Source organism: Crinia signifera, chromosome 7, assembly GCF_055691185.1.
Source record: "Crinia signifera chromosome 7, ASM5569118v1, whole genome shotgun sequence".
In the NCBI taxonomy this organism is placed as follows: domain Eukaryota; kingdom Metazoa; phylum Chordata; class Amphibia; order Anura; family Myobatrachidae; genus Crinia; species Crinia signifera.
In genome coordinates, this window is record NC_139223.1 from 70,269,866 (window position 1) to 70,296,228 (window position 26,363).

At 40.2% G+C, this 26,363-nt stretch overlaps 1 protein-coding gene across 3 annotated transcripts in view; it reads right to left on the bottom strand.

Annotated features, from left to right (window-relative positions):
• Positions 1 to 2,930: 2,930 nt before the first annotated feature.
• GSPT1 (G1 to S phase transition 1) overlaps positions 2,931 to 26,363 on the bottom strand; it is a 49,385-nt gene continuing 25,952 nt past the window's right edge. For 2 of the 3 annotated variants that reach the window (XM_083153312.1, XM_083153310.1), the window contains exons 4-15: positions 25,904 to 26,131; positions 25,318 to 25,351; positions 24,978 to 25,055; positions 24,640 to 24,820; positions 23,610 to 23,764; positions 14,406 to 14,546; positions 13,957 to 14,050; positions 12,684 to 12,764; positions 10,919 to 11,092; positions 10,669 to 10,758; positions 10,358 to 10,526; positions 2,931 to 3,469 (exon numbers count right to left, since the gene is read on the bottom strand). In XM_083153312.1, coding sequence (XP_083009438.1) covers positions 3,417 to 3,469; positions 10,358 to 10,526; positions 10,669 to 10,758; positions 10,919 to 11,092; positions 12,684 to 12,764; positions 13,957 to 14,050; positions 14,406 to 14,546; positions 23,610 to 23,764; positions 24,640 to 24,820; positions 24,978 to 25,055; positions 25,318 to 25,351; positions 25,904 to 26,131 — 1,478 coding nt within the window. In that variant the 3' untranslated portion in view covers positions 2,931 to 3,416. The remainder of the gene's footprint in view (positions 3,470 to 10,357; positions 10,527 to 10,668; positions 10,759 to 10,918; positions 11,093 to 12,683; positions 12,765 to 13,956; positions 14,051 to 14,405; positions 14,547 to 23,609; positions 23,765 to 24,639; positions 24,821 to 24,977; positions 25,056 to 25,317; positions 25,352 to 25,903; positions 26,132 to 26,363) is intronic. The other variant, XM_083153311.1, reaches the window with a different exon arrangement.

Sequence of the window (26,363 nt, forward strand, 5' to 3'; positions counted from 1 at the left end):
TTCCTTGTGAAAGCATCTATATATAATATGAATACTTTTCATTATTAAATCATACAAGAACATTTTAACAAGAATATTTAAATAAATTTAAGCAAGAATATTTTACACATTATACCCAACAATTATTTAATTGATCTTTGTTATTTCACATTTTTTTCTTAATCCGAAATGTGGGTGTGTTTACCCCCTTTTATTCATTTCGATCTATTGGGTTGCAATATAATCCTAGTTTGGTACCATTGTATTGTTTGAAAACACTTTGTTATAGGTTGGGTTTCAATAAAACTTTCCCATATTTTAAATATTTTGACTCTTCTTTCTGGGGCATTATTTTCACCAATTCCATCTGGAAAATATAAAATAATTTTTCTTTAACAGTTTCATTGTGGCTGGAGATTATTCTATCCACATGTGCAATAAGCTTTTCCTTGCTGCTGCAGATATTGTCAATAGTAATTTTTTTGGGTCCCTTTAAAATATATGTATTTTTTTGTTATTTCTTTTGGTGTTTGGTTACAATTGTATTCAACTTCTACTTTTCAGGGATTATTCTTTGTAAACATAATTCTGTAATCAGACTAAAACAATTTAAGAGGGATTTAACCCTTTGAGTGCTAAGTGAATTTGCCAAAATGGGTGTGAAAATTGTTAAGCAAAATTATTTATTCACCATAACGACTTGTAATGTTTACCTTATATAGGAATCTTTTTAATGCAAAATCTTTCATTTGAATTTATAAAACAAATGTGAGACTGGAATTTTAGCAGATTTTGTACATCTCACAGATGTTAGCACTCAAAGGGTTACACTAGGACTTGAGGGTTAACTGCCTACATCAGTAGACCCCCCTCAGCTTGCCAATGCAAGTGTTGGTTCTGCAGTTAGACAAATGAAAATGCTGCAAAAGTACACATGGAAATGGGCATTAAGCATAGGGTAGGTGCACAGACCACTAATGTTCCACAAAAAACGCAAGTGCATGGGGCGTTTAACTGTCAGCAGGCAAATCTAGCCATTTCCCACATACACAGCTCCGGAGCAACAGGTGACAGATTTCTCTACCATAGGGACAATGGCTATTTGTCTTTTCTTCGGTCTGTGGTTTGCAGAACTCTAGACAAAATGAAATACTTATAAATTCTGTGTTTTAATCTATCATATGAACGTGGGGGCTTATTTTTTTAACAAAAGGGCAGATATGCATTAACCGCCCATTTACTGCACTATATAGCTACAGCTTAATACTGGATTGCATATCAGGAGTTAAAACACTTCATACAATTAGTGCATTGATTTTCAAACAAGGTCTCCTTCTAAACAAAAGCTGATACCTTGACAATTATGTATATTCAAACTGGCCCCCAATACTTTGTACTACATTTGCCATCCTAAACAGTCACAGTAATCTACTAGTCCTGCATCTGGTATCATGGACACATCAGGAGCTTATAGTAAAGTATACGCAAATAGCTGTCAACTTGTGCAGGTTTCTTCATGCAATTCCTTGGGGGGAGCACCAGTGTCAAATTCGGTCATACATATTTCCAAGGAAAGCATGTTTGGAAAATTTGTGGTAACGAAGCTGGAAGTGTGTGTGAGCTCTCCTACAAATGTACATCATCATTCCCTTACGTTTTATAGAACCAGTACCACTTGAGTAAAAACTGAGCCCACATCTTTTCTGACATAATAAAATTTATTTCCATTTCATGCATTACGGCAGCTACAAGAGTAATCATTTAAAACTGAAGGACAATAGCTTTCTCTGGCCGTACAATGTAGCCTCATTTGTGAAATGAATGGAAAATCCACAGATACAAAGAAACAAAATTAAACAATCTTCACTGTTTTGATCTGCAAACTGACAGCCACAGACTGTAGAGGATTCTGGGAGTTCAGCATCTCACATCTGAATACATTTCACTCTTAAGTTAACCATAATCAAAAGTCAAAAACTTTTCGAAAGCAAGGACATACCCAATGTAACAAGCATTTACTGTATCCCCCGTCACAAAAGTTTTTATATTTGGCCCCTCTTAAGACTGTTATAATTGTACAGCTACAAATAGCTACACTATTGCTCTTCATATCCTGAGGATCACTGGAACGAAAAAAATGCTAGTGTGTCATTCACCAATTACCAGAGACATTTCTAATGCTTTCAGTTCTAGGTAAGCTGAACTCTTGATATGCAATGTTTACGGATGGCAGAACTCCCACCTATCTCACAGGTATAATATGTGCAAACTTGTATGAGCTCAGCAGTGAGGCTTCTCACTTCTCTGCTCATCTCAAGACACTTTTGAAGCAGCAAAAAGCCAAGCCTTTATATTTCACAACACAAAGGCTTAACTGTAACTGAGAAAAGAAATCCTTCTCAGGTAGTATTTAAAAATGTAGCTTTGGAAAAAAAGCTACCTAGGTCTTCGTGAATTAGATTTGAATTCTTAAAATTGTTTAAATAATCTGCAGAATACAGACTGATGCCCAAAAACAAATTCCACTTTCTTTTGATACACAAGCTAGAGATGAAAATAGAAAATAAAGTGTCATTTAAGAAATACAGTAAAATACTTAAAGTCAATATGGTAATTTGTCATAATGAAAACTACAATTAAATTGTGTCAAGTTTGCATTCAATTAGTTTTAATCAGAGTGGGCTAATTAGTTTACAATAAGCCCAGAACCAGGAATATTTGTTTTTTTTTGTAATACAAAGCCTGAATTTCAAAAACTGCGTGGGGTATCCATGATAAGGGTTCTTTTTAAGTCACTGAGGTGGATATTGGGTTCATAAGTAGGGGTGGGGGGGAGATTTCCAAGTCAATATATTATTAAAAGGCTAGGAATTTGTTTTTAAGAAGTTAACGCAGAACTGTTACATTCAGGTTACTATAAAAAGCATTCAAAAGCAATTCAAATACTGAAAAAGGGTTTTAAATTGGTATTTTATTAACATGGTAGTTTGCTCTGTAACATGTGCTTACACATTTGCACACTCTGAATGATCTGCTTAGAATTATGGTGTTTATGTAATGGACACGAGAACAGGGTAGTATTGCATGTATTTCTATATATATATATAAAAAAAAAAAAATAGAAAAAAAAATATCTTAGGTTTTCAATATTGTAGGCAATTTTGTCCACATCACTTACGAAGCTATTGCCAAATCTCTCCGACGATGCAGACTTTGGAAGGGATGAAAATAAAATGTTGAGTAAGGGAATTCAACAGTGGCATAGCAGAGCTCTCAATATGAGAAAGCTGACAATGTGGACTTGTTCTTTTCTGCTGTGTAAATTTTGTCATAGGGAAGAGTGTATTGTCAATGGGCAGAAAGTAAGAAGGCGATGTGAAGTAGGCTTCTGTAGAGTCAATTTTCCTCACAGTATTGTGCAGGGTCAAGAGAAAAGCTTAATCCTTTTCGGGAACCAGTTTCAAGACCTTTCCAATTGCAATGGTCTTACCTAAAACAAAAAAAAACAAAAAAAGTTACTAATAATAATATTTATAAGCCAAAAAAAAAAAAAAAAAATATATGTACTTCTGTCGAGATTACTAACAATCAATCCCCAAGCCAAGCAGACCCATTATGAAATACTACGGAACACATGCAACTATTCATCATTTATTGTTCTCTGCATATACACATCACATGTGACCAGTTACCTTGGCATTTATATCTAGGGGGGGTGTGTGTCACATTGGCATGCATGGTCAGGTACTTGGGCTTCAGACAAACCTTCACGCCAACATCAGTTCGTTCAAGAAAATAAATAAATGACTAAACGTATGGTGGAAAGATAAACTTATATCTCCCCAACCCAGTCACCTACAAAGTCCTTTACTACTTATTGTCTGGTAAATCAACAGAAAATGTTACCGCCTAGGTTTTTAAATTTATTGGGGCACATATAAGCCTCACTCCTATAATGACACCAGCCACTCTGTGGGCAACTCTATTTTAAAGGCAGGAATCCACTATTTCAATTTATGTAGCCCACTAGTTGCTATTGGCTAGATCACCTACAAATATTACCCTCTGCTTTAGAAAAGGTTTTCTGTATATGGGTGGTAAGGAAATGTGTACCCTTCATGCCCATAATTACACCTGCAAAAGTGGGTCCAGCCAAATATGATAGAGGGGAGACCACTTTCAAATGTTCTGCCCCTGTAGTAGTTGGTATGCTTTTACCCACAGTCACACTGCAGTTAACTATCGCCCAACGGTATCCAATTCAGGGGGGTTCTCAAACTCTGTCCTAAGGAGGACCCCCACAATTCACATTTTTCCTGCAAACCCAGCAGGTGCACAGGTGTAGTCATTACTCATTTTATAAGATCCACAGGTGGAGCTAATTATTTCCCTTGTATTCTGTGAGTAGACCTTAAAAACATGCACTGTGTGGGGTAATGAGGACATAGTTTGAGAACCAGTGATCTAATTAGACCTGATAAGCTGGCACTGAGTTGTACCTGTGTGTTTTCATTGCACCCAATGTTTCTTTGCAGGTAACTGGATATCAATAACAAACTGTACACATACAGATGCGGTCGACAGTAATTAGGGTGACCATTAAAAGATCAACATGCATTAGGTCAACAGTCAAAAGGTCAACGCAAGCATTTTAAAAACGTGTTTTATTTTTTCATACTTTACTATCGAAGTGGGCATAGAGAGATTATAATAGTGTGCCCATTGTAATGAGGCACAGTGTCTAAAGCATGGCGAGAGGAGCGCCATGCAAGAATAAGTGGTACACTCAACGGTGTCCATGTTGACATAAAAAAACCTCATGTCAACCTTTTGACCATGTAGACCTAATGCATGTCAACCTTTTTACGTGTCAACATTTTGACTGTCTAAATAGTAGTTGACCTATTGACCCATAGCACAAACAAGATTTTCTAATGGGATGCAATAGAGCTGGCAAACAACACTGCCCAACTGAGAATGCAGCTCATCTCTTCCACTGAGCGTGTAATCCTGGTGGTTGAGCAACAGTTGTTACATTGCGGGACTGTATTTGGACCGGATGATGCTGGTGGAGCGACTGCTCAACAGAAAGCACAATTAAACTACTTGGGAATTCCAGAATATTTATCAAAAGGCAGCTCTCTAGAACCATCCATCACTGCAAAGTCCACTGTGACGTTACTGCCCCACATTTATGTAGACTGGTGTGTGTGGTGAGAGCACCAACTTCTGAATCCAAAAGGGCAGCCCCTGTTCAAGTGCAACCTCTGGTGCCACTAAAAAGGAGACCTGTATCTCATGAGAGGGGCAGACTGTTTGCAGATTTTCTGATGGATTTGTTGCATCGGGTCAGAACTTCCATCTAAAGCGACCATGAGTGAAACTGAGCATATCACGTTTATGGTGGAAACCAGCACTCTCTCAATCTGCATGCAGTAACCTATAGACACTTGGCGGTAAAGGCAAGAACCTGCATATCTGGTCTATAATATCACAAAGCTGGTCATCAAAGAGGAACACCCTGCTGAACTCTAGTGCTCAGCAAAGCACCCAGGTGGAGCTTTCTTCCAATAGATAGTGCATGACAATGAAGCTCTATCACAAGACTAGGGTATTCCCTGTGGACTTCCAGAGACTGGACAGGATGAAAAGATAGCCTTAGGGCCATATTCTCTAAGCTTCAAAGCGATAAAATGGAGTGATAAACAGTCAGCTCCTGTCTGATATTTTTTAAACACAGTCTGTGACATGGAAGGTAGCTGATTGGCTGGCTATTTATCATTCTCCATTTTATCACTTTTGAAGCTAAGAGAATCTGTCCCTTTCTTCTTTGCAGAAAAAGCACAGATACCTGGGTATCTGTTAAGGGCTCCTGTATGAGTGGTTAGGCCTGCAGCAATCAAAAACAGGGATTGTCAGTCCCTATATAACAAAGGAAAAGTGGGGGGGAGATTGCGCAAAATTGATGACAGAACCAAGGTTTTGTAAAAATGTAACAATAACAATTTCTACATGTAACACTCTAAAAAACGGTGCAATTGCATAGGGGGGATTAAAATGGAAATAACGGGAAATTGAAAAGGCTGAGTCCAGTAATGGATAATGTCACCTTATTCTTAGGCAGATGGGGACGGTGGAATTGTCCTCCAGACACTGGGACAGGGATCGCTTTGCAGAGTTTCCTCCAAATCGGAATTGATGTAGTATTTATCCTTTGATTTGGATTCTCTGTAGTGTTGAAATTCCACTTGTAACCATGTGTAGGTACCTTAGATATGTGGCATTCCTTCAGAGGTGGTACCACAGTGGAATGATTGGTGGGTAGGTGCCCCGGTCTGGTTTCTCCACTAATGAGATGGAAATTGTAGTTTTCCTGGCCAAAGGTGATGTCTGGAACAGCAGCAATGATGGAAGGGGGTGGCTGGTGTGCCTGTGCCAACACATTTCACTGCTTAAGAGCAGCTTTTTCAAGGTAGCTTTATCAGGCTGAGGGTGGGGGTATATATACCCATATTGATTAACAAAGCATGTACACCTGTGTAAAAACAATAATCTTTCTAATAAAACAAAACAATTATATACAGACCTTGATAGGAGCAGGAGACAGATTTCATTTAAAATATGGTTATAGCCATAAAAAACGAGCAGTGCTTCCCTATAAAAACATGTTAGTTTCATACTCACACAGCCGGCGTCTTCTGACTTCCGGCTGTGTACTTCCGGGATCTCCAGTGGAACGCACGTGAGACGCATAGCGCTGTCTCATACAGCGCTATCGGGACAAAGAATAAGTGTATTTAGAAACTTATTAAGCATAAATAAATATATTAATGTTGTGGGGCGGCTGTTTTGGAAACCGCTCGGCAGAGATGAGTGTTTTAATGAAATACAATGTCAGGTGGTGTAACCACGTACGGCTATTAATTGATTCCCCAGATTTTTGGGAGAAGGTGCATTAATATATGGTGCCTATCTGAACTTAACGGATACGTTGTTTGGCACGCACGCACACACATGCGGTCCATAGGGGGAACCCGGAAGTAGGACATGTCTGTTCAAATAAACTTGTAAATCATTATTTGTTCACATTTTGTGCTCCACACTATTACTTATTGTATATAGTGTAGAGGGAAGTATACAAAGCTATAAAGTAATTTAATATAAATAAAATATACAAGTAATGGCTAAAAACGGATGCTTTTGTTAACACTAGACATATTAGACATATTAAATACAAATGTATTTAATATGTCTAAAATGTCTACTTGTATATTTTATTTATATTAAATTACTTCTCCCCAAAATCTGGGGAATCAATTAATAGCCGTACGTGGTTACACCACCTGACATTGTATTTCATTAAAACACTCATCTCTGCCGAGCGGTTTCCAAAACAGCCGCCCCACAACATTGACATTTATTTATGCTTAATAAGTTTCTAAATACACTTATTCTTTGTCCCGAAAGCGCTGTATGAGACAGCGCTATGCGTCTCACGTGCGTTCCACTGGAGATCCCGGAAGTACACAGCCGGAAGTCAGAAGATGCCGGCTGTGTGAGTATGAAACTAACATGTTTTTATAGGGAAGCACTGCTCGTTTTTTATGGCTATAACCATATTTTAAATGAAATCTGTCTCCTGCTCCTATCAAGGTCTGTATATAATTGTTTTATTAGAAAGATTATTGTTTTTACACAGGTGTACATGCTTTGTTAATCAATATGGGTATATATACCCCCACCCTCAGCCTGATAAAGCTACCTTGAAAAAGCTGCTCTTAAGCAGTAAAACGTGTTGGCACAGGCACACCAGCCACCCCCTTCCATCATTGCTGCTGTTCCAGACATCACCTTTGGCCAGGAAAACTACAATTTCCATCTCATTAGTGGAGAAACCAGACCAGGGCACCTACCCACCAATCATTCCACTGTGGTACCACCTCTGAAGGAATGCCACATATCTAAGGTACCTACACATGGTTACAAGTGGAATTTCAACACTACAGAGAATCCAAATCAAAGGATAAATACTACATCAATTCCGATTTGGAGGAAACTCTGCAAAGGGATCCCTGTCCCAGTGTCTGGAGGACAATTCCACCGTCCCCATCTCCCATCTGCCTCAAAATAAGGTGACATTATCCATTACTGGACTCAGCCTTTTCAATTTCCCGTTATTTCCATTTTAATCCCCCCTATGCAATTGCACCGTTTTTTAGAGTGTTACATGTAGAAATTGTTAGTTACATTTTTACAAAACCTTGGCTCTGTCATCAATTTTGCGCAATCTCCCCCCACTTTTCCTTTCTTCTTTGCGCCTCAATTGGACTGCTATGGCCTACTTGAAGACAAAGAGCTGTGGAAAGACCAAAAACGACAATGCCTAAAATTGGAAGTGGTCTACCTGGGACCCAAACCAAAGGAAGCACTGGTTACTGGACCAGATAGAAACATGTAAGCAGGCATTCTGGATGTCTAGGGATTGTAAACCAAAATAATCAAAGTAAGACATTCCATGTGAAATATAGTGACCCTTAAGTATCTGTTGAAGATTATTCAAAAAGAAAGGTTTGGCTTTTGTACCAAGAAAAAGTTGACTTAGAAGTCAGTGTACCACAGCATCAGACATCGATGCAGTCTGGCCTCCCACACTGGGATCCCAGGTGGAGGGCTGCCTTGTCAGGTGGCAGGCATGTCAACCGGGCATCTAGTACATCAGGGCACCTTAGCTCAGGGTTTGGAGCTCTTGGGGGAAGTTCCCTGGAACATGGAGAAAGGCTGGCCTTAGGGCTTTTCCTTATGAAAAGACGCTTGTTACTTAGGAAATGCTGCTAAAGAAAGAAATGCAGACATAGCTACAGTGGCTATGATCCGTTCAGGGTCAAAAAACATCTCCCAACAATAAAGATCTTCAAGGGCTTTCTTGGACAGTATACGTGCCAGGAACAAAGCCAGAGGAAGCCAATACATTGGATTTTAGGATACTGGTGTCCAGAGCAGCATTACCCAAGTAGGGGGCCACTACCATTAAATGTGCTATGGGTTATTTTGGGAACCATAAAAGCGTATCACTTTCAATGTATACCCCCAGCTACCGATTATCTTTACCACCCAATCGGGCCCCAGCACTGGATGTGCAATAGCACTTGCGTGGGAATCCAACTTCTAATCCGTCACTTTTAGTCCACTAAAAGTTCTGCAAATTGTGCAGACTTAGGGAATTCCATCGAAACCAATTTCGGACATTTGAAAAATCAGGGCTTTGGATTTAAGGGCCTTCTCCTCGTCCTAAAAGGACCAATTTAACCACTACCCGAGATAGGGATTCCTCCTGGACCATGTCGGAATTAACAGACGCATCTTCCTTATGGCTGTAGTAAACTGGTGTGTCTGGTGCAGAACCAGATTGGGAATAGAATGTTCACTCTTTGTATAGTTTGCGTTTGGAAACACGGTCCCTATCCAGCATCTGCTGAAATGAGGCAGACACCTGTGCTATAGTATGGGATTTTAAACAACTCAACGGCGGTTCCAAAGATGGTCCATGCAGAGTAGACTCCATAACCACGGCAAGCTGGCCACCTGTAGTAGGGGGAATGGACAGAGTGGCTTGTTAGATGATCAACCAGCTGCAACATAACCTGTGATGGAGAGGCACCCCAGGCCAGAAGCTGTGGGTGGCACCTCAGACTATCTGTGAAGCACTGAATACAGAGACCATCCTGAACTGGATCCTGTGGGAAAAGACCAGCAGAACAAGTTCTGAATGTACGCAACACAGGAGCTTGCACCTCCCTAGTTGTTTTGATCATAGAAGACATGTTATAAAATCTATCGCAGTGCCCGCACACCAGGTTAAAGTAACAGGTGTGCAAATTAGAACAGTTCAAGGAATGTAAGGGCACACAAATTACTAAGTGGGGTTTCATAGAAGCGGAACAATGATTCCCTGAACCCTGCCTGCCCAAGGAGAAAGACTGTAGAAAGATTAGATATGTATAGAAAAGGCAGCAAGTACTCAAAGAGGATTTACGTGCAAAGGGCCTTATTCTAGTTCACTCTTAGAGGCAAATTCCTTCTCAAATGGACAAAGCCATGTGCACTGCAGGTGGGGCAGATGTAACATGTGCAGAGAGTTAGATCTGGGTGGGGTTTTTCTTCAAAGCGAGATCTATATTGCGGTGTAAAAATAAGGCAGTCAGTATTTTCCCTGCACAGAAACAAAACTCACCCAAATCTAATTCTCTCTGCACCTGTTACATCTGCCCCCCCTGCAGTGCACATGGGTTTGTGCATCTGAGAATGAATTTGCCTCTAAGAGTGAACTAGAATAAAGGCCCAAAAGTCACAGCCAAAGCATAATAACGCTGGTTCTTACCTTCGTCTCGTAAGGTAAATCGACCCATCTGAGGGAAATCTTTGAATGTTTCAAGGCAGATAGTCCCTGCTGCCCTTAAGCGGGCAATGCATACTTGATCTTGTTTTACAAAGCGGGGCCGTATCTTACTTTTTTCCCCTGATTTTTTGTCTACCAAACAGATTAAGGCCTAATAAAAAACAAAACAAAAAAAAACATTGAAGTCAGAAACCAATTGTAGCAGATTAAATCAATGGACATCAAAAGCGAAACGATAGCTAAATAAGAATTGTACGTATGTAAATGTATACACAAAAGCAAAAAAAACGCACCGTTATCTCAACTTCTTCAATACATGTATGAATATGCAGCACTGCGTTGTAGCCAGGACAAATAATTGACTTGTGCTCGATAATCACAATCTGAGAAAGGAAAAACAAACACATTAAAAAGTTCATTCCTTACAAAGACAGCCAAAATCCTTCTGGTTGCTAAGGGGATGTTATTTCTGACCTAGTCTTCCCAGTGGTCCTCATGGTCTCTAAATAACAAAGAATCAACAAACCAAAAATAAAATTGTACCTGGGCATCAAAGGTGCGGCCAGAATGGCACAGGTTGTTTGGGTCGCAGAGTATAAATCCTGGAAGAATTTCCTCCTCTTCTATACCTTTCAGTCTGAGCTTCAAGTTTTCTCCCGACGCTACAAGCTCTGTCTCTACTTCATCAGAAAGTAGGCTGAGAACTTCAACAGTGTGCTTAGGGGAAACAATGATACAAAAGGTTACGCAATATTGCATAATAAGTGAATATTCGAGATCCACAAAAGGTAGGTTCTGTTGTCAATGTTTCGGGTGACAAAACCCTTCATCATGACATGTCTTGATAAAGGATTTGTCACCTGAAACGTTGACAACAGTACCTACACCTTCGTGGGTCTCTAGTTCTTTTTGCGGCTGATTTGTTGGAAGTTGCGGTGCCGCCTCTTGTTACATTGTAAGTTTAGATTCCTCTGTTCAGGAAAGAGTGCACCGCGCAAACTGTTTTTGGTGCGAGTGCTGGGCAATATTCTACTGGAGATATAGATATAGTGTGTGTGATCATTTTTAGCAAGTGCTGCATTAAACCACACTGAAAACGGTTGTTACCCTCCCCTCAGTTTCCCTAGAGATTGCTAAATATATTGGTGTATAGATGGCCATGATTGAATCTTACCTTCATTTCTGCAAGTGTGAAAAGGAGAACCTTATTTTAGGTCCAGAGTTTACCCAATAATTTGGTTTATTGTTCCACACATACAAAATCTTAAACCATTCAAACATATACAACATTCTATTCATGACTGTTAAAACTATAGGAATTGCAATATTTCATTGGACGTGCTTGACTAGGATGGGAAACTGAAAAGCAGACCTATATATTTACCGATTTACAAAACTGAGCAGCACAGCAGAGTAGGTTTTGCTTAGAATATGTGTATAACCATTAATGGGGAGAAGCCCACTTGTGATCCCAATCATCATAAGTGGGCTTCTCCCCATTAATGGTTACACATCTACTATGTGCTGTAGACTCCTATCCTAAGCAGAACCTACTATGTACGGGATCCGGTTAACATACTGGCCACTGGGATGCCGGCAGTTCTAGAATACAGATGTCGAAACCCCAACATTGGTCAGAAGACAGATGATGGGATCTAGACATTGAGATTCTAGCGTTGGCATTGTAAGCAAGTATCTGCATCCCGATAAGTATGCGGGGAGGGTTAGGTGCAGGCACTAGATGGAGGGCTCGACCTCAAAAGTACAGTTAAGGCTACCATGGATAGGAGGGGTAAGGTGAGGTTGTAAAGTTAAGGCCGTGTACACACCTAAAGATTTCTCTGTTTGGTGGAAACAAAAACCTGGTGACATATGGGGGAGGAAATGACCACCCATTGCTTCCAAATTCTGGAAAAACAAACAATGGTCAGGGACACAAAAAATATTTTTTATTCATCAGCATTTGGGTGAAAATGCGCGATTGTCCTTTTCTCACATACATAACCAAATTTTAGTTTCCAGCAGACAGACACAGCTATAGGTGTGTAGCCAGCTTTAGGCATGGGAAGGCTTAGGCGGCAGGTAGTAGGGTTAAGGGGAGGAGGTAGGGTTAACAGTTAAGCACAGAAGTTTCTCTGTACTATGCATGCTCATTTATTGCAAAATGCACACAATTTCAGATGTTTTAAACTACAGCGTGGACCATTGCCAGAGATGCCAAGTTTCCCTTGCATCAGAATAATGACACTACATTCCTGATGACATTGTTCCAGCAACTATGTAGTGACAAGACAATTGCCTAACTTACCTTGTTTGGCATCATGACAAGCTGCTGTCCTTTACATATTGAACCGGACTCCAGCTTTCCCAAAATCACAGTTCCCATATCCTACAAGGCAGAAATAACTGGTTAGATCCAGAACAGGCTATTCAGAAGATACGCAGTACGTTATTTTTTTTTTTTTTTTACCATGAGTTATTGTCTTTTAGAGTCTGTAGGTAAGAAACACTGGGGTTATTCCTCCCCACTCACTCCTGCATACAAAAACTCCCCACTCCCTCCCTCCTGTGTCAATTACGTCCTTCTATACCCATGATCAGGGTATCATCTGCAAGTATCTTCAATGCCATAAGGACACACAACCTCCTAGAAAACTTAAGGGGGATGACACAGAGGTGGCACAAATATAACAGGGTGCCGGATGACTCACCGATAGCATTACGATGGTGGCTTTTCAACAAGAGTCCTGACTGTCAGGACCCAGACAGTCAGAATCCCACGGCTATTTTCACTTGTGGGGATCCACAACCCCCATAAAGGGAGAACAACAAAGATGGCGAGCACAGGTTACCACCTCGCCCCATTGTCAGGCTACCGACAATCATCATTCCGATGTCGGAATCCCGACTGTCGGGGACTAAAACCATACCCATCTAACCGTATGAAAACCAGGTACTACATTCATTTGGACGGATGAACAAATAACAGAAAATAAAGCAGATTCTTCTAATGCAGCATGGACTGTGATTGGGTCTGCAAGACTGTTTATGAATCGTTGCTTTAAAAGCCATAATTGTAAAACCAGTTCTGTCTGTAGCTTACAAAAAGGGGCTTGTGATTAAGTATGGTAGACTTTGATTGGAGTGAGAAACTCTCCGTGTGCCAATGCCTCAAACTGAAACCTTCATCCTGACTGAGATAAGACAAACATTACTCTTACTGCTGGAAGGTAACCATCCAGTGAGAGATAGCAATATAGGACTTGCGGGTTGCCAAATATGCTTGTTTTACAAAGGTGTGTATGTAGTTTAAATAGCGTGCATATGGATTCCCATGTGAACACCACCATCCCTACCACATTCCTCAATAACAAACAGAACTGTACTATAGACATGAACTAGGAGCGTGGGAAAGTGAGCACTTGGAGACATTTCACAGTGAAAGGAAGACAGATGGATCCTTTCTAATGGTCCACCTTGACTCAGGACCAACTAATAGAATACTTAAGGAATAATCCAAGAATGACTTGTCCAGAGCTTTTTTCTGTTTGACAAATAAAAAGCATTAGGAAAATGTTAACCTTGTATTTATCCACAATTGGAAGTCGAACAGGTCCATCAAATGATCTGTGAAAAGTTGGCAAGTTATCAAGATATGGGATAAATGGTAACCCACTAAAAAGGAAACAGAAAAAAAAAACTAATATTAATTTTTGGAAATACAGCAAGAAATACACAGTACCATCCACACATATTTACACACACACACACACACACACACACACACACACACACACACGTCACTTTCTGGATTGTAAGTTTCAGTAACAGGCTTAAGAGCGAATATTCTGCTAGAACAGATGTGACAGGCCACACTATGAACAGCTTTTTATCTTGCAAGGCCACAATTTAAACTGGTCTACAAACCACTGTGCACCTCTAACAGTACTTCAGCAGGACTAATATTAATGCTTAATTCTTCCATGCATTACACACACACACACACACGGAGATGGCATTCAGTACTTACTTGTACCATGTGCATGATTCTACTGGCTCCTTCAAGTTAGATCCAGCCAGACCAGAACATGGCATAAAGTGAATGTCTTTTTTAGGGTTGAAACCAACTTTCTTTAAGAAGGGTACAAGCTTCTCTTTACATTCTTCATATCTGAAAGACAGCATATAAAATTTGTAGGGAGAATTGTCTGACATACACATATCAAACAAAGCTAATGTAATAAAAAATTAAAAAAACACAAGCAGAAAAATATTTACTATGTTCAGTGAACTCATCTGAACTACAGATGTAAGAATGACATACATAATGCCAGGTTGCCACGGCACCTAATACACACATACAGTGACTCAGGACTTGTTTGTGTGCGGCTGTATAAATAACATTGGAGGAGGACTGCATGCAACAGCAGACGACCGGTTATGTCAGGGCTGGGCAACACCGGCCCTCCAGATGTTAGTGAACTACACATCCCAGGATGCTTTGCATTAGTTTTGCTATGTGGCCATTCTGAAACTGATGCAAGGCATGCTGGGATGTATAGTTCATCAACATCTGGAGGGCCGGTGTTGCCCAGCCCTGGGTTATGTCCTTTCTACCTGGTGTAACACTAGCGTCTAATCAATGCCACAGAAAGCCTTGTAAAAACTTTTCAGGAATTCTGGAGATCCAACAGTCTATAATCTGCAAATGGTGTCATAGTACACAAAATCAGCTGATGTATGATCAGATTCCCATGTGAATAATGGAAAACAACATTAGAACAGATGTTAGAGAGGCTAAAGGGACAGGATTAGTTGGTAATGAGCCAGGTTAGGAGTAGACAGGGAGAAATGACATCTAACTATAGAGAAGTAGTTTTATTATACATTATACTCTGTTGGATGCAGTTTGAACGCTATAGTTTCACAGATCACCAAGAGTGAAACATTGTATAAACCTTTACATCTTAGAAAATATTTTTAACACTAAAATAGTTGAAATCCCATCTGATGCAACTTGGGAATTGAGATTAACCCTATTTTGCACCTCTCTATGCCAAGACCAGAGAGGTGCAAAATATCCGCTAAAAATGCCAGCGTCGTTCACATTTGTTATATAAATACAAATAAAAAAAGTTGTGTTAAAAGATTATATTTCTTAGGTAAGATAAACAATACAGTATGTACAATATACAAAGTACAATATATGTAAAGCAAAAACGGGGTTTTCGGAGTGCGCTAATTCGGGTACCACTTAGCAAGATTCCACAAGTAAGCCATTACACTGATATGTTCATTTTGATGCGGTATGCCGCCTGGTAGGCACCCACATTCCCCTATCAGTACAACTATAGATTAGACCCAAATAAAGGGTGGTGTCCATATCCTTTTATTAATCATGTAGTGCTGTCGATAAAACCTCAGAGAGCATCTCCTTTTTACCAATAAGCATTCAAGGCAATATACCAATGTCCTTGTGCCCTTGAAGGAGGTTGTACTCCGAAACGGTCGTCGGGCAACAAAGGGCCATGACAGGGATACGCTGCCTTCTATACACACACAGCTCCCTCTGAAAACTCCGATAAGTATTCATGGCACCTAAATTGATCTGATTGGATTCATGCTTGTGATTCTTTTCATTCACTAAAAAAACCTTTTAGCATTTAAAAACGGTGGTGTGCTGGTCCGTGTGCTTTGTTCAAATTTGGATGGACCTCAAAAAAAAAAAAAAAAAAAAAAAATAATAAATATATATATATATATATATATATATATATATATTTATATTTGTTGGGTTGTTTGGCACTCCTGTTGCCTGGTGCAGCTTGCCCGGTGCCTTCCTAAACAATGAATAATAGGGAGATGCTTGAGACCTGTAACAGGATCCACAAGTAAGAGGCGGCACTCCAAAGGGCTCCTGGTTTTTAAACCATATTTATTGGTGCAGAAAAGCAAAAAGGTCTACAGCGTCATCTGTCAACGTTTCAAGGCCATGTCGGCCTTTTCATCAGGACGTGGGCTTGAGAAAGTGCAAAGTGCTGTGAGTAAGAAGAAAGAAGTAGAGCTGTGCGCTCTCTTACCTTTTATTCAGCAGTGTCTGTGTACCTGTGTCGGACGTCGGTGTCCGTGCGTGCGGCTTCCGGGTTGGTAGGCTCCGCCCCCGTGATGACGCGCTGCCGTTGCCTAGTTACCTGGACGTTAGCTCCCTCAGACCTCCGGCTCCGTTACAGGCTGTGTCAATAGGACCAGCAGCGCACCTTTTTACATGTTTTTAACCACTATTTTTGCACTATATTTCCAGCAGTGCGCTGCTGGTCCTATTGACACAGCCTGTAACGGAGCCGGAGGTCTGAGGGAGCGAGCGTCCAGGTAACTAGGCAACGCGTCATCACGGGGGCGGAGCCTACCAACCCGGAAGCCGCACGCACGGACACCGGCGTCCGACAGGTACACAGACACTGCTGAATAAAAGGTAAGAGAGCGCACAGCTCTACTTCTTTCTTCTTACTCACAGCACTTTGCACTCTCAAGCCCACGTCCTGATGAAAAGGCCGACATGGCCTTGAAACGTTGACAGATGACGCTGTAGACCTTTTTGCTTTTCTGCACCAATAAATATGGTTTAAAAACCAGGAGCCCTTTGGAGTGCCGCCTCTTACTTGTGGATCCTGTTACAGGTCTCAAGCATCTCCCTATTATTCATTGTTTAGGAAGGCACCGGGCAAGCTGCACCAGGCAACAGGAGTGCCAAACAACCCAACAAATATACCTAGTGGACAATTGCTTTTGCAATATTCCACACGTGTTGAGGCACCCAACGTTTATTATTATACCATCTTTACTACTTTTATTCCTTGTTGTATGACAGATAAAGTCGCAGACGCTGAGCACTTTCCTTGCACTTTGTCACTGGACACTAGCACTTTACTTCAAAAAATGGAGCCATTAACTAAAGAGGGCATTTCTTTTGTGGAAATACAGAAACGCCTCAACGAAACCTTCTCTTACACCCCAGAAACTGTGGAAACGATTCTATTCAAGGAGGATGCAATTTCAATTCAAACATCAAAATCAGCAGATGATATTTATCACGCTTTATTAAAATTACAAAAAAAGGAAATAGACTTTCAACTCCACGGATCCACCTTATCCGACTATTACAGAGCCCACATGATCCCCCGCGGATTCAGGATCAATAACAGCCCCACAATTGGCCGCAACAATCCACAATTTTGCTTAAAGTGGATTTCGATCTTAAATAAATGTAGCCAGGATCTGATGGTCCTGGTTATAGAAGAATCAGCCAATATATTACAGACAACCAGAGCAAAAATATCCGAAACCCGCCAAGATCAGATACCCCATATACAAGATAAAAAGAACCAACCACTTTGGGATAAGCTGACAGCACAACTGGAACAGCATAAAAAAGATCTAGAAACTTTCAAAAGAAAGAAATGGGCCACAGTAACAGCGGATTATGACGATGGCCGCGTATATAGATGGCTTAGCGGAACAGCCCCCCCCGTTCTAGAAATCGATTTCAAAACAAGCAGCAATGGAGAGATCGACCGAGAAGGGACCAAAGCCGGTATACCAGCGACAACGATTTCGCTGTTGAAGACTCAGATGACACCACTAATACGGCCATCCCTTTAGGCCGACTAACAAGGGCCAGAGCCGGCCCCAAGAAAATAGACCCACAAGAAGGGGAGGGCAGTACAAACGCATCCTCAAAACCGCCAAAAGGCACCAGCAAAAAGAGAGCCTAATCTTTAACCTCTCAGCACACAATCTGACCACCGATGAGACACAAGTTCTCAATCGCGGATTATCGTTCGTCCCCACTAATAAACACCACAAGTTCAATTGGAACGTCGACCTACACCGTTTTGGTAGATCTCTACGAGTCAAAGAATATTTCCAAGCCATCCCACAGAATCAGCCGGATCCACACGACCATTTCTTAAGGAAACATGCACATTCTACTTTGGACCCCCAAAGCCATAATTCATAGATTAAAACGCTCATCAGAGTGGTAGATGACGCAGTGGAAAGATTCGATATAAATGCCCCAAAGAAACATAACAATATGAACAAACAAGAAATTAAAGCATTAAAAAACTTGTCAGAAAACACAAAAATTACAATTCGCCCCGCCGATAAAGGCGGAGGCATAGTAATCCAGGACACAGACAAGTATATCGAGAATCTGGACACACTGCTTGCGGATACCACCACATATAAAAAATTACAGGGGGACCCTACAGTTTCCTTAAAAAAAGAATTAGATGTCATCCTCAAGCATGCTTATCAAGAAGGACTGTTCAGCAAAAAAGTGTATACTACTCTTACCCAGGACCATCCCGTCACCCCTGTCATTTACACAATCCCCAAAATACATAAAGATCCAGTTAATCCACCTTGCCGTCCCATCATATCTGCCCGCAACTCTTTATTTCAACCGGTTTCACAATTTTTGGACACATTGGGCGGTATTCAATGTCCTGAATCGCTGGTTACAGTGATTCAGATTTAACATTCGCCTGCCAATCGCCGGTTTTTAGCAGTGAATCGCCATGCATGGGGATTCGTGGGGAGTCGCCAAGTCACCCTATTCAACGTGGCTGAGAATCGCCGGCCCTAACGGCGATTCTCAGCCATACCGGCGTTTCCCTACACAGCCTCATTAATGTAGTCAGTTGTTTAAAAAATCGCAGATAAATGCTAGAAACAAGCAAATTACCCTGGACAAACGCTTCCCATACAGCAGACGGCAAACGCTGGGAAATCTGGTCAAAGGGCAAACGAAGGAGTGAGGTGGGGAGGAGAATCATGGGTAAGTGAGGTGCACCATGGGTAAGAACAGTGCTTTGTGGGAGAAAAAAAAAATACCTGAAAAAATTAAATATATATTTGTATAGCACTTCTACGACCATGACATCACACAAGGGCAGCAAATAATAATACATTAGACTTGCATAGTTAAATAGAGCACTTAAAACCAATTATTTGACATGTTCCTATAAAAGTTCACCATAAAAAGATGACGAGGGGCACTCGGAGAGGAACGGCGATATGAAAGAAGAAAAAGGAATCGCCAACTTCACATTGAATACACTTTTGGCGATTCCCCTCAACTACCGTCGATTCCCCATGAAAAATCCTATACACAAAAAACGGCGATTTGTACAGGAAAACATTTGGCGATTGCAGCTTCATTCACCGGTCGTCAACGGCGATTCTAGCTCATTGAATACGGTGATTCGCATTTGGAGCTCCAAAAATCACCGTCAGCCACGAAAAAACCCCGGAATCGCCATAAAACTTGGCGATTCCGGCTCATTGAATACCGCCCATTGATTCAGCCATATATCATGCAACAAAAATCCTTTTTTAAGGACACCACACAATTGCTAAATAAACTGGCAACTCTTCAAGACTTACCATCCGGAATTCAACTGTGCACCATGGACGTAAAAAATCTGTATACCGTGATTCCACACTCCCAAGCAATAACAACCATGAGAAGATTTTTGTATAAAGTAAAATTCAACGCACTGTACATCCCATTGTTTTTGGAATTACTTAATTTAACTCTTACCCGGAATTATTTTTTGCACCATGGTTCTTATTTTTTACAGCTCACTGGGTGTTCAATGGGTTCAAATGTGTCACCGTCACTTGCAAATGTGTTTATGTTTGAACAGGAGAATAACTTTTTCTTTTCAGACACTAGTATCAGTTCAAATATCATCATGTACACTAGATACATAGATGATTTGCTAATGATATGGGCAGGTGGACCAGAAACACTCATCAATATCATATCCGACATCAACCATTCTGATGGCCCGATAAAATTGACATACATCATAGATGATATAACCATCAATTATCTAGATGTAACGTTAACTATTGCGAATCATAGCATTACTACTTCTGTGTTTCAAAAAAAACACAGACCGAAACACGTAATTAAAATACAGTAGCAACCATGCCCCACCTTTAAAAAAGGGGCTACCGAAATCCCAAATGATTCGGGTGGCCCGTATTAACAGTGACCCAAGCAAGCTAGAAACCTGCCTTGACCTCATGGTCCAAAAATTTATTGAAAGAGGCTATGATGCTACCATACTCCAACAACAAAAAATGCAAGTAATGCAAATTCCACGCAATACCTTATTACAGAATAAAAAAGTTAAAACATTCGACAGAATTCCCTTTGTAACAACGTACACCCCTGCAAGTCAAGTTTTACCTAGAGCCTTACATGTTGTGTGGCCACTAGTGAAGAGTGACCCGTCCTTACCTTGTTTCAAACAGAAAAACATTATGCCCAGCTACAAACGGGGTAAAAATCTAAAAGACATGTTGGTAAAAACAAATATTCTTCCTAAACCCCAAGCAACCTTATTTAATGTACAAAAGAAAAAACCAGGCTGTTACAAATGCCCTTCATGTACAACCTGTAAAACTATGATCACAGGTGCAGATTTTGTACACCCACAAACGGGTCAAAAATTCAAAATAAACCACGTTGTCACCTGCAAATCTCAGTACATTATATATACCATAATATGCCCATGCGGCAAATGGTATGTGGGCCAAACAATAAGGACGTTCAGAGAACGTATGGCTCTTCACAGGTCGGCCATCAATGCCTGCCTAGCCGGAGAAAAAAATAGAACAACCGGTGGCCAAACATTTTAAAACTTGCAACCATTCAGTAAATAGTCTACGCAGTAAAATCATAGACCATGTACCCCCTCTACCGAGAGGAGGGGACAGACAAAAAATACTGTCCCAAAGGGAATCTCAATGGATATTTAAATTAAATACTATGGCACCAGAGGGGTTAAATGAAAAAATAGCATGGAATGCATTTATCTAATAACCTGATAATGTGTTAAAATTTGTAAACAAGATTGTAACATTATTGCATGCATTCGTATCTGTGTACACATGGGGCAATGTAAGAGAAGTGCAAAGAGATGAGACAGCCCATATAGACGCACAGATAAATCGTTACGTCCTTCCGTTTACATTAACCTAAAAGAATACTCCAATTTGCACATGTTTTTAACCTTATTGTCCACTCAGTATATTCAGCAGTATTGTTTAAAACACCTTTTTACATGTTTTTAACCACTATTTTTGCACTATATTTCCAGCAGTGCGCTGCTGGTCCTATTGACACAGCCTGTAACGGAGCCGGAGGTCTGAGGGAGCGAGCGTCCAGGTAACTAGGCAACGCGTCATCACGGGGGCGGAGCCTACCAACCCGGAAGCCGCACGCACGGACACCGGCGTCCGACACAGGTACACAGACACTGCTGAATAAAAGGTAAGAGCGCACAGCTCTACTTCTTTCTTCTTACTCACAGCACTTTGCACTTTCTCAAGCCCACGTCCTGATGAAAAGGCCGACATGGCCTTGAAACGTCGACAGATGACGCTGTAGACCTTTTTGCTTTTCTGCACCAATAAATATGGTTTAAAAACCAGGAGCCCTTTGGAGTGCCGCCTCTTACTTGTGGATCCTGTTACAGGTCTCAAGCATCTCCCTAATATATATATATATATATATATATATATATATATATATATATATATATATATATATATATATATATATATATATATATATATATATATATATATATATATATATATAATTTACACACACACACACTAGTATCCCAGGACAGATGTCACTCGGAACAAAAAGAGAGGCAATGTAAGCATCTGCCTCTTTTTTTCTGAGTGACATCCGTCCTGGGATACTGTCTAAATTACTTGGATGAGCACGGTCAAATTGGGAATAAAAATATATTAGCCCATAAAAAAATATCCATGGTAAAAATAAACATGGACTCGTACCATATAAGAGAACACTGTGGACTGGGTACCGCACAGTATCATAAATGAACATAAGGCACAACTGCTCACAGAGGGGCAGATGTATTAAGCCTTAACAAGAGATAAATGCATAAGGATAAGGAGAGATAAACGTCCAGCCAATCACCTGCTAACTGCCATGTTACAGCCCGTGTTTGAAAAAAGTCAGTAAGGAGCTGATTGGCTAGACATTTATCTCTCCTTATCACCCTTGCATTTATCTCTTATTAAAGCTTAATACATCTGCCCCACAACGCCTGGATGGATGCCGGATAACTCCAAACGAACGCCGCAGGGCTGGTTTGCAATGAGGCGTGCAGGAACGTATCAGGTCCAGGAGGCCAAGGGTGGGACAACAGAGCGTCGTAGGCCACACATGGTATTATGAACCATAGTGTTTCAAGACACTTCAAGGAGGTTCATAATTGTGACCCCAGGACTTTAACATTCAAGGGGATCGAACTGGTCCAAAATGGAAAAAGGTGGGGATCATGATAAATTTTTATTAAAACATGAGACCACTTGGATTCTTAGATTACATACATTGGACACCAGAGGTCTTAATGAGGGGTACGAAATAACCCCCTTTATAAATTAAATTGATTTGTTTTTCATTGTCGTCTATGTCTAATGACTTATTTTGAGCATCATAGGATAGCATTTTTATTAAAGCTATGTATTCTATATGGCATGGTTTGGGTATTTTATCATATGAATCTAATAGCGCTATAGTGACTTTATATGCGTATTTTTGCGTATTGTTTTTATGTTATTTTTTTATGCATTTATCTGCACGTGCCATGGTATATGTTCAATTGCGGTAATGTGTTTTGGATGTTTTTTGACTTTGTTAATAAAAAAACACCCTTTTCCCTAGCCATGGGAGACACTGAGAAGACAATAGGATGCCGCAAAGTAGGCCCCTCAAGAATAAGAACACTCATGTGCTCAACAAGAGTGCCTTCAACAATTTATTTTCTCCCCCTTTCCCAAGACGTATGGGAGCACCATCAGTCATATTTGTGTACTGCTTAATAACTGTAGCACATATTCACGTACAATACATACCCATTTTAATTTGAAATGCTAGTTTGTCTGAGCCTGTGCAGAGACCTACCGTCAATTCCATGCTATACTTTAATGCTATTCAGATAACACTATTGGAGCAGAACTTACAACATAAACTACATAAGACTACTGTAAGTATGCAACCAGTTAAGGAGTGAGCATATTGGCAGTGTTTGACCATTTTAAGCGCCCAAGAAAAAAATAAATAAGAAATCCTTGAGCATGCAGAATATACAGTAATTCAAGACCGATTCTCTAGATATACCTGTCGTTGCTCCAGTTTACTGTTGGATCGTCCATTTTATTCACAAGAACTATTAAATGTTTTACACCAGCTGTTTTTGCCAACATGGCATGCTCTCTCGTTTGTCCCCCTTTTTCAAATCCAGTTTCAAATTCTCCTTTTCGCGCTGAGATTACCTAAAAAAGAAAAAACATAAAAAAATTTAGTCTAGAAAATGTTAACGCAAAACAGGCTATCAAATTATGTAAAAATGGAGGCCCCAGAAGGCAAGCAGTGTCTTCTCATTAGTGCCATGACTGCCACCAGAGGGAACCAAGGATGTAGAATTTGTGCTTAGTGCCGATGGAGCTATGATATTTTGCACTAGGATCACATCTTGTGGTGCAACTTTGGGCAAGCTCAGCCAGGCAAGGGTATTACACACTTGTCTAAGCGGCACAACATTCTAGAGTCATCCTGAGATGGCAAGGTGTTTTTTTTTACACTCTCTCTCCACGGTTGATAGCTAAATATTTGTTTCTTTCCAGGCTTATAAAAATGTAAACTTAAATTTAAACTGCCTTGATAAGAAATAAACGCCAAGCCAATCATTTTTTAAACCCATCCTGCAACATGACAGATACAAGCTAACTGGCTGGATGCTTATCAATCTTTCAATTTTGTGTTTATCTCTTGTTAAGGCTTAATACATCTTCCTAAATATAGCACATGGCGTTGCATGGTCAACCAATTGATGAATAGTGAATTGTGTAGTCCAGTGGTTCTCAAACAGTCCTCAAGGCACCCCAAAAGTCCAGGTTTTAGGAATATCCCTGTGACTGCATAGACTGTATAATCATACTGACTGAGGTACTAATTCATTAAGTCAGCTGGGCCTAAGCATAGAATCCTTAATGCCTGGGCTGTTGGAGAGCCTTGAGAACTGGGGTCATCTAATAGAGAATACAAGTTTACAATCCTTTCAAAAAAATAAATTCATTTTGGAGACAAATTATAAACCAAGTCTATGAATGGTGACGGTTCCTGCATATAGTGTTTCAAAGGATCTTACCAGCACAGCTAAATCTGCTTGGGAGGCTCCCCCAATCATATTGGGAACAAAGCTTTTATGGCCAGGGGCATCAAGGATGGTGAAATGCTTCTTCTCCGTTTCAAAGTACGCACGGCCGACCTCTACAGTCTTTCCCTTATCTCGCTCTTCCTGGTTTGTGTCTAAAGCCCATGAAAGATACCTGCAAATAGAGAATATTTTAGCACCTGATGGTCAGATGTTCACACAAAAAACAAACCTTATACTTTCTGCTAAAACCGCCAAGTTTTGTTTTGTACACAAAGCTGAAACAGAGGACTGTTTATAATGAAGCTATTACAACCTAATGCACCACTTACCAGGTTTCTCTGTTTTTCTCTTTTGCTTCCCTTTCATATTTCTCAAGTGTTCTTTTGTCCACCATGCCAGTTAAATACCTGAAAAGTGAAAGCAGACACTGAAAGCAGGGCCTGAAAGTCCTTGCACCGGTTATCCTGGGCAGTATATAAACTATCTGAAGGACAGTCATGCTGTATTGTGCTATACAACTGGCTATTATCCCCAACCCTCCCCCCCCCCTCCCCAAAAAATAAAAACAGCCACTGTAAACCAGAGCTACCGCATTGATATGCAACCCAAGTGGTTAATACAAATAGCACAAATCAACTGGCTTCATGCATTCGGGATTAGTTTACTTACATAATTTGTCCGCCGATAGTTGATTTTCCTGCATCTAAAAATACCAAATTATACGAATTAGAACACAATTATGAAAATACTTAGGTCAGATAATTATAACCAATAATGTTATTTAACTACATTGCATATGAATAGAGTAAAAAGTCTCTTCCAGATTTCCATCACCTACAAACCTAAAGCACAACAATATTGGTGTACTAGCTGGAATAGTTTCTATCCCATTGTTATCTTAAGTTTGAATTTTGAACATCATTGTGTGAATTGTGAGTATTCTGCTATGTAATTTCACTTATAGATGTTGTAGTGACAATAAATTGATTTATCTGTTCAATAAATATAAATAAAATGAGCAAATATTACATCTAGAGGTTTATTATACACAACTAGTTAAAAGGCCATAAAAAAAAAAAAAAATGACAGCTTCTGTACCGTACTTCCATTGTAATCTATGACAGTCAAGTGACCTCTAGTGGTCAGGAGCTGTACTTTACCTCACAGGTGAGGAGTGATTAGCCATTTAGATATATTGACTAGATTTTAACAATAAAAAAAGAAAAGTGACATCAATGAACTCAAGCCAACATACCTACATGCCCGATAAACACTACATTAACATGTTCTTTTTTGGGTGCGTCTGGAGGGATAACAATAGTTTTGGGTTTTGGAATCTCCTCATCTTCTTCCATTAATTCCTGTGCTACTTCATCAGTGGACCTGCCATCTCCCAAGAAGCCACCTCCTGGTTCCGCTTCGCTCGGTTCATCTTTGTGGTCCCAGGACTCTTCAGGCGACATCTCAGTCTCTCCATTTTCTACTGTACAAGATAGAACACGTTATTTACAGAAAACTTACAATGCACAACCAAATGCAGAACACTAAAAAAAAATGTTTTTTTTTTTTTATTAGATATGTGCGGCTTCAGTTTTACCCTGTTATCAAATCCGGATCTTATTGGCTATCCAAAACATGCAACAGACGATAAGCCAATAAAATCTGGATTTCAGAACCAAGTAAAACCAAAACCTCATTTTTATACATCTGTAATA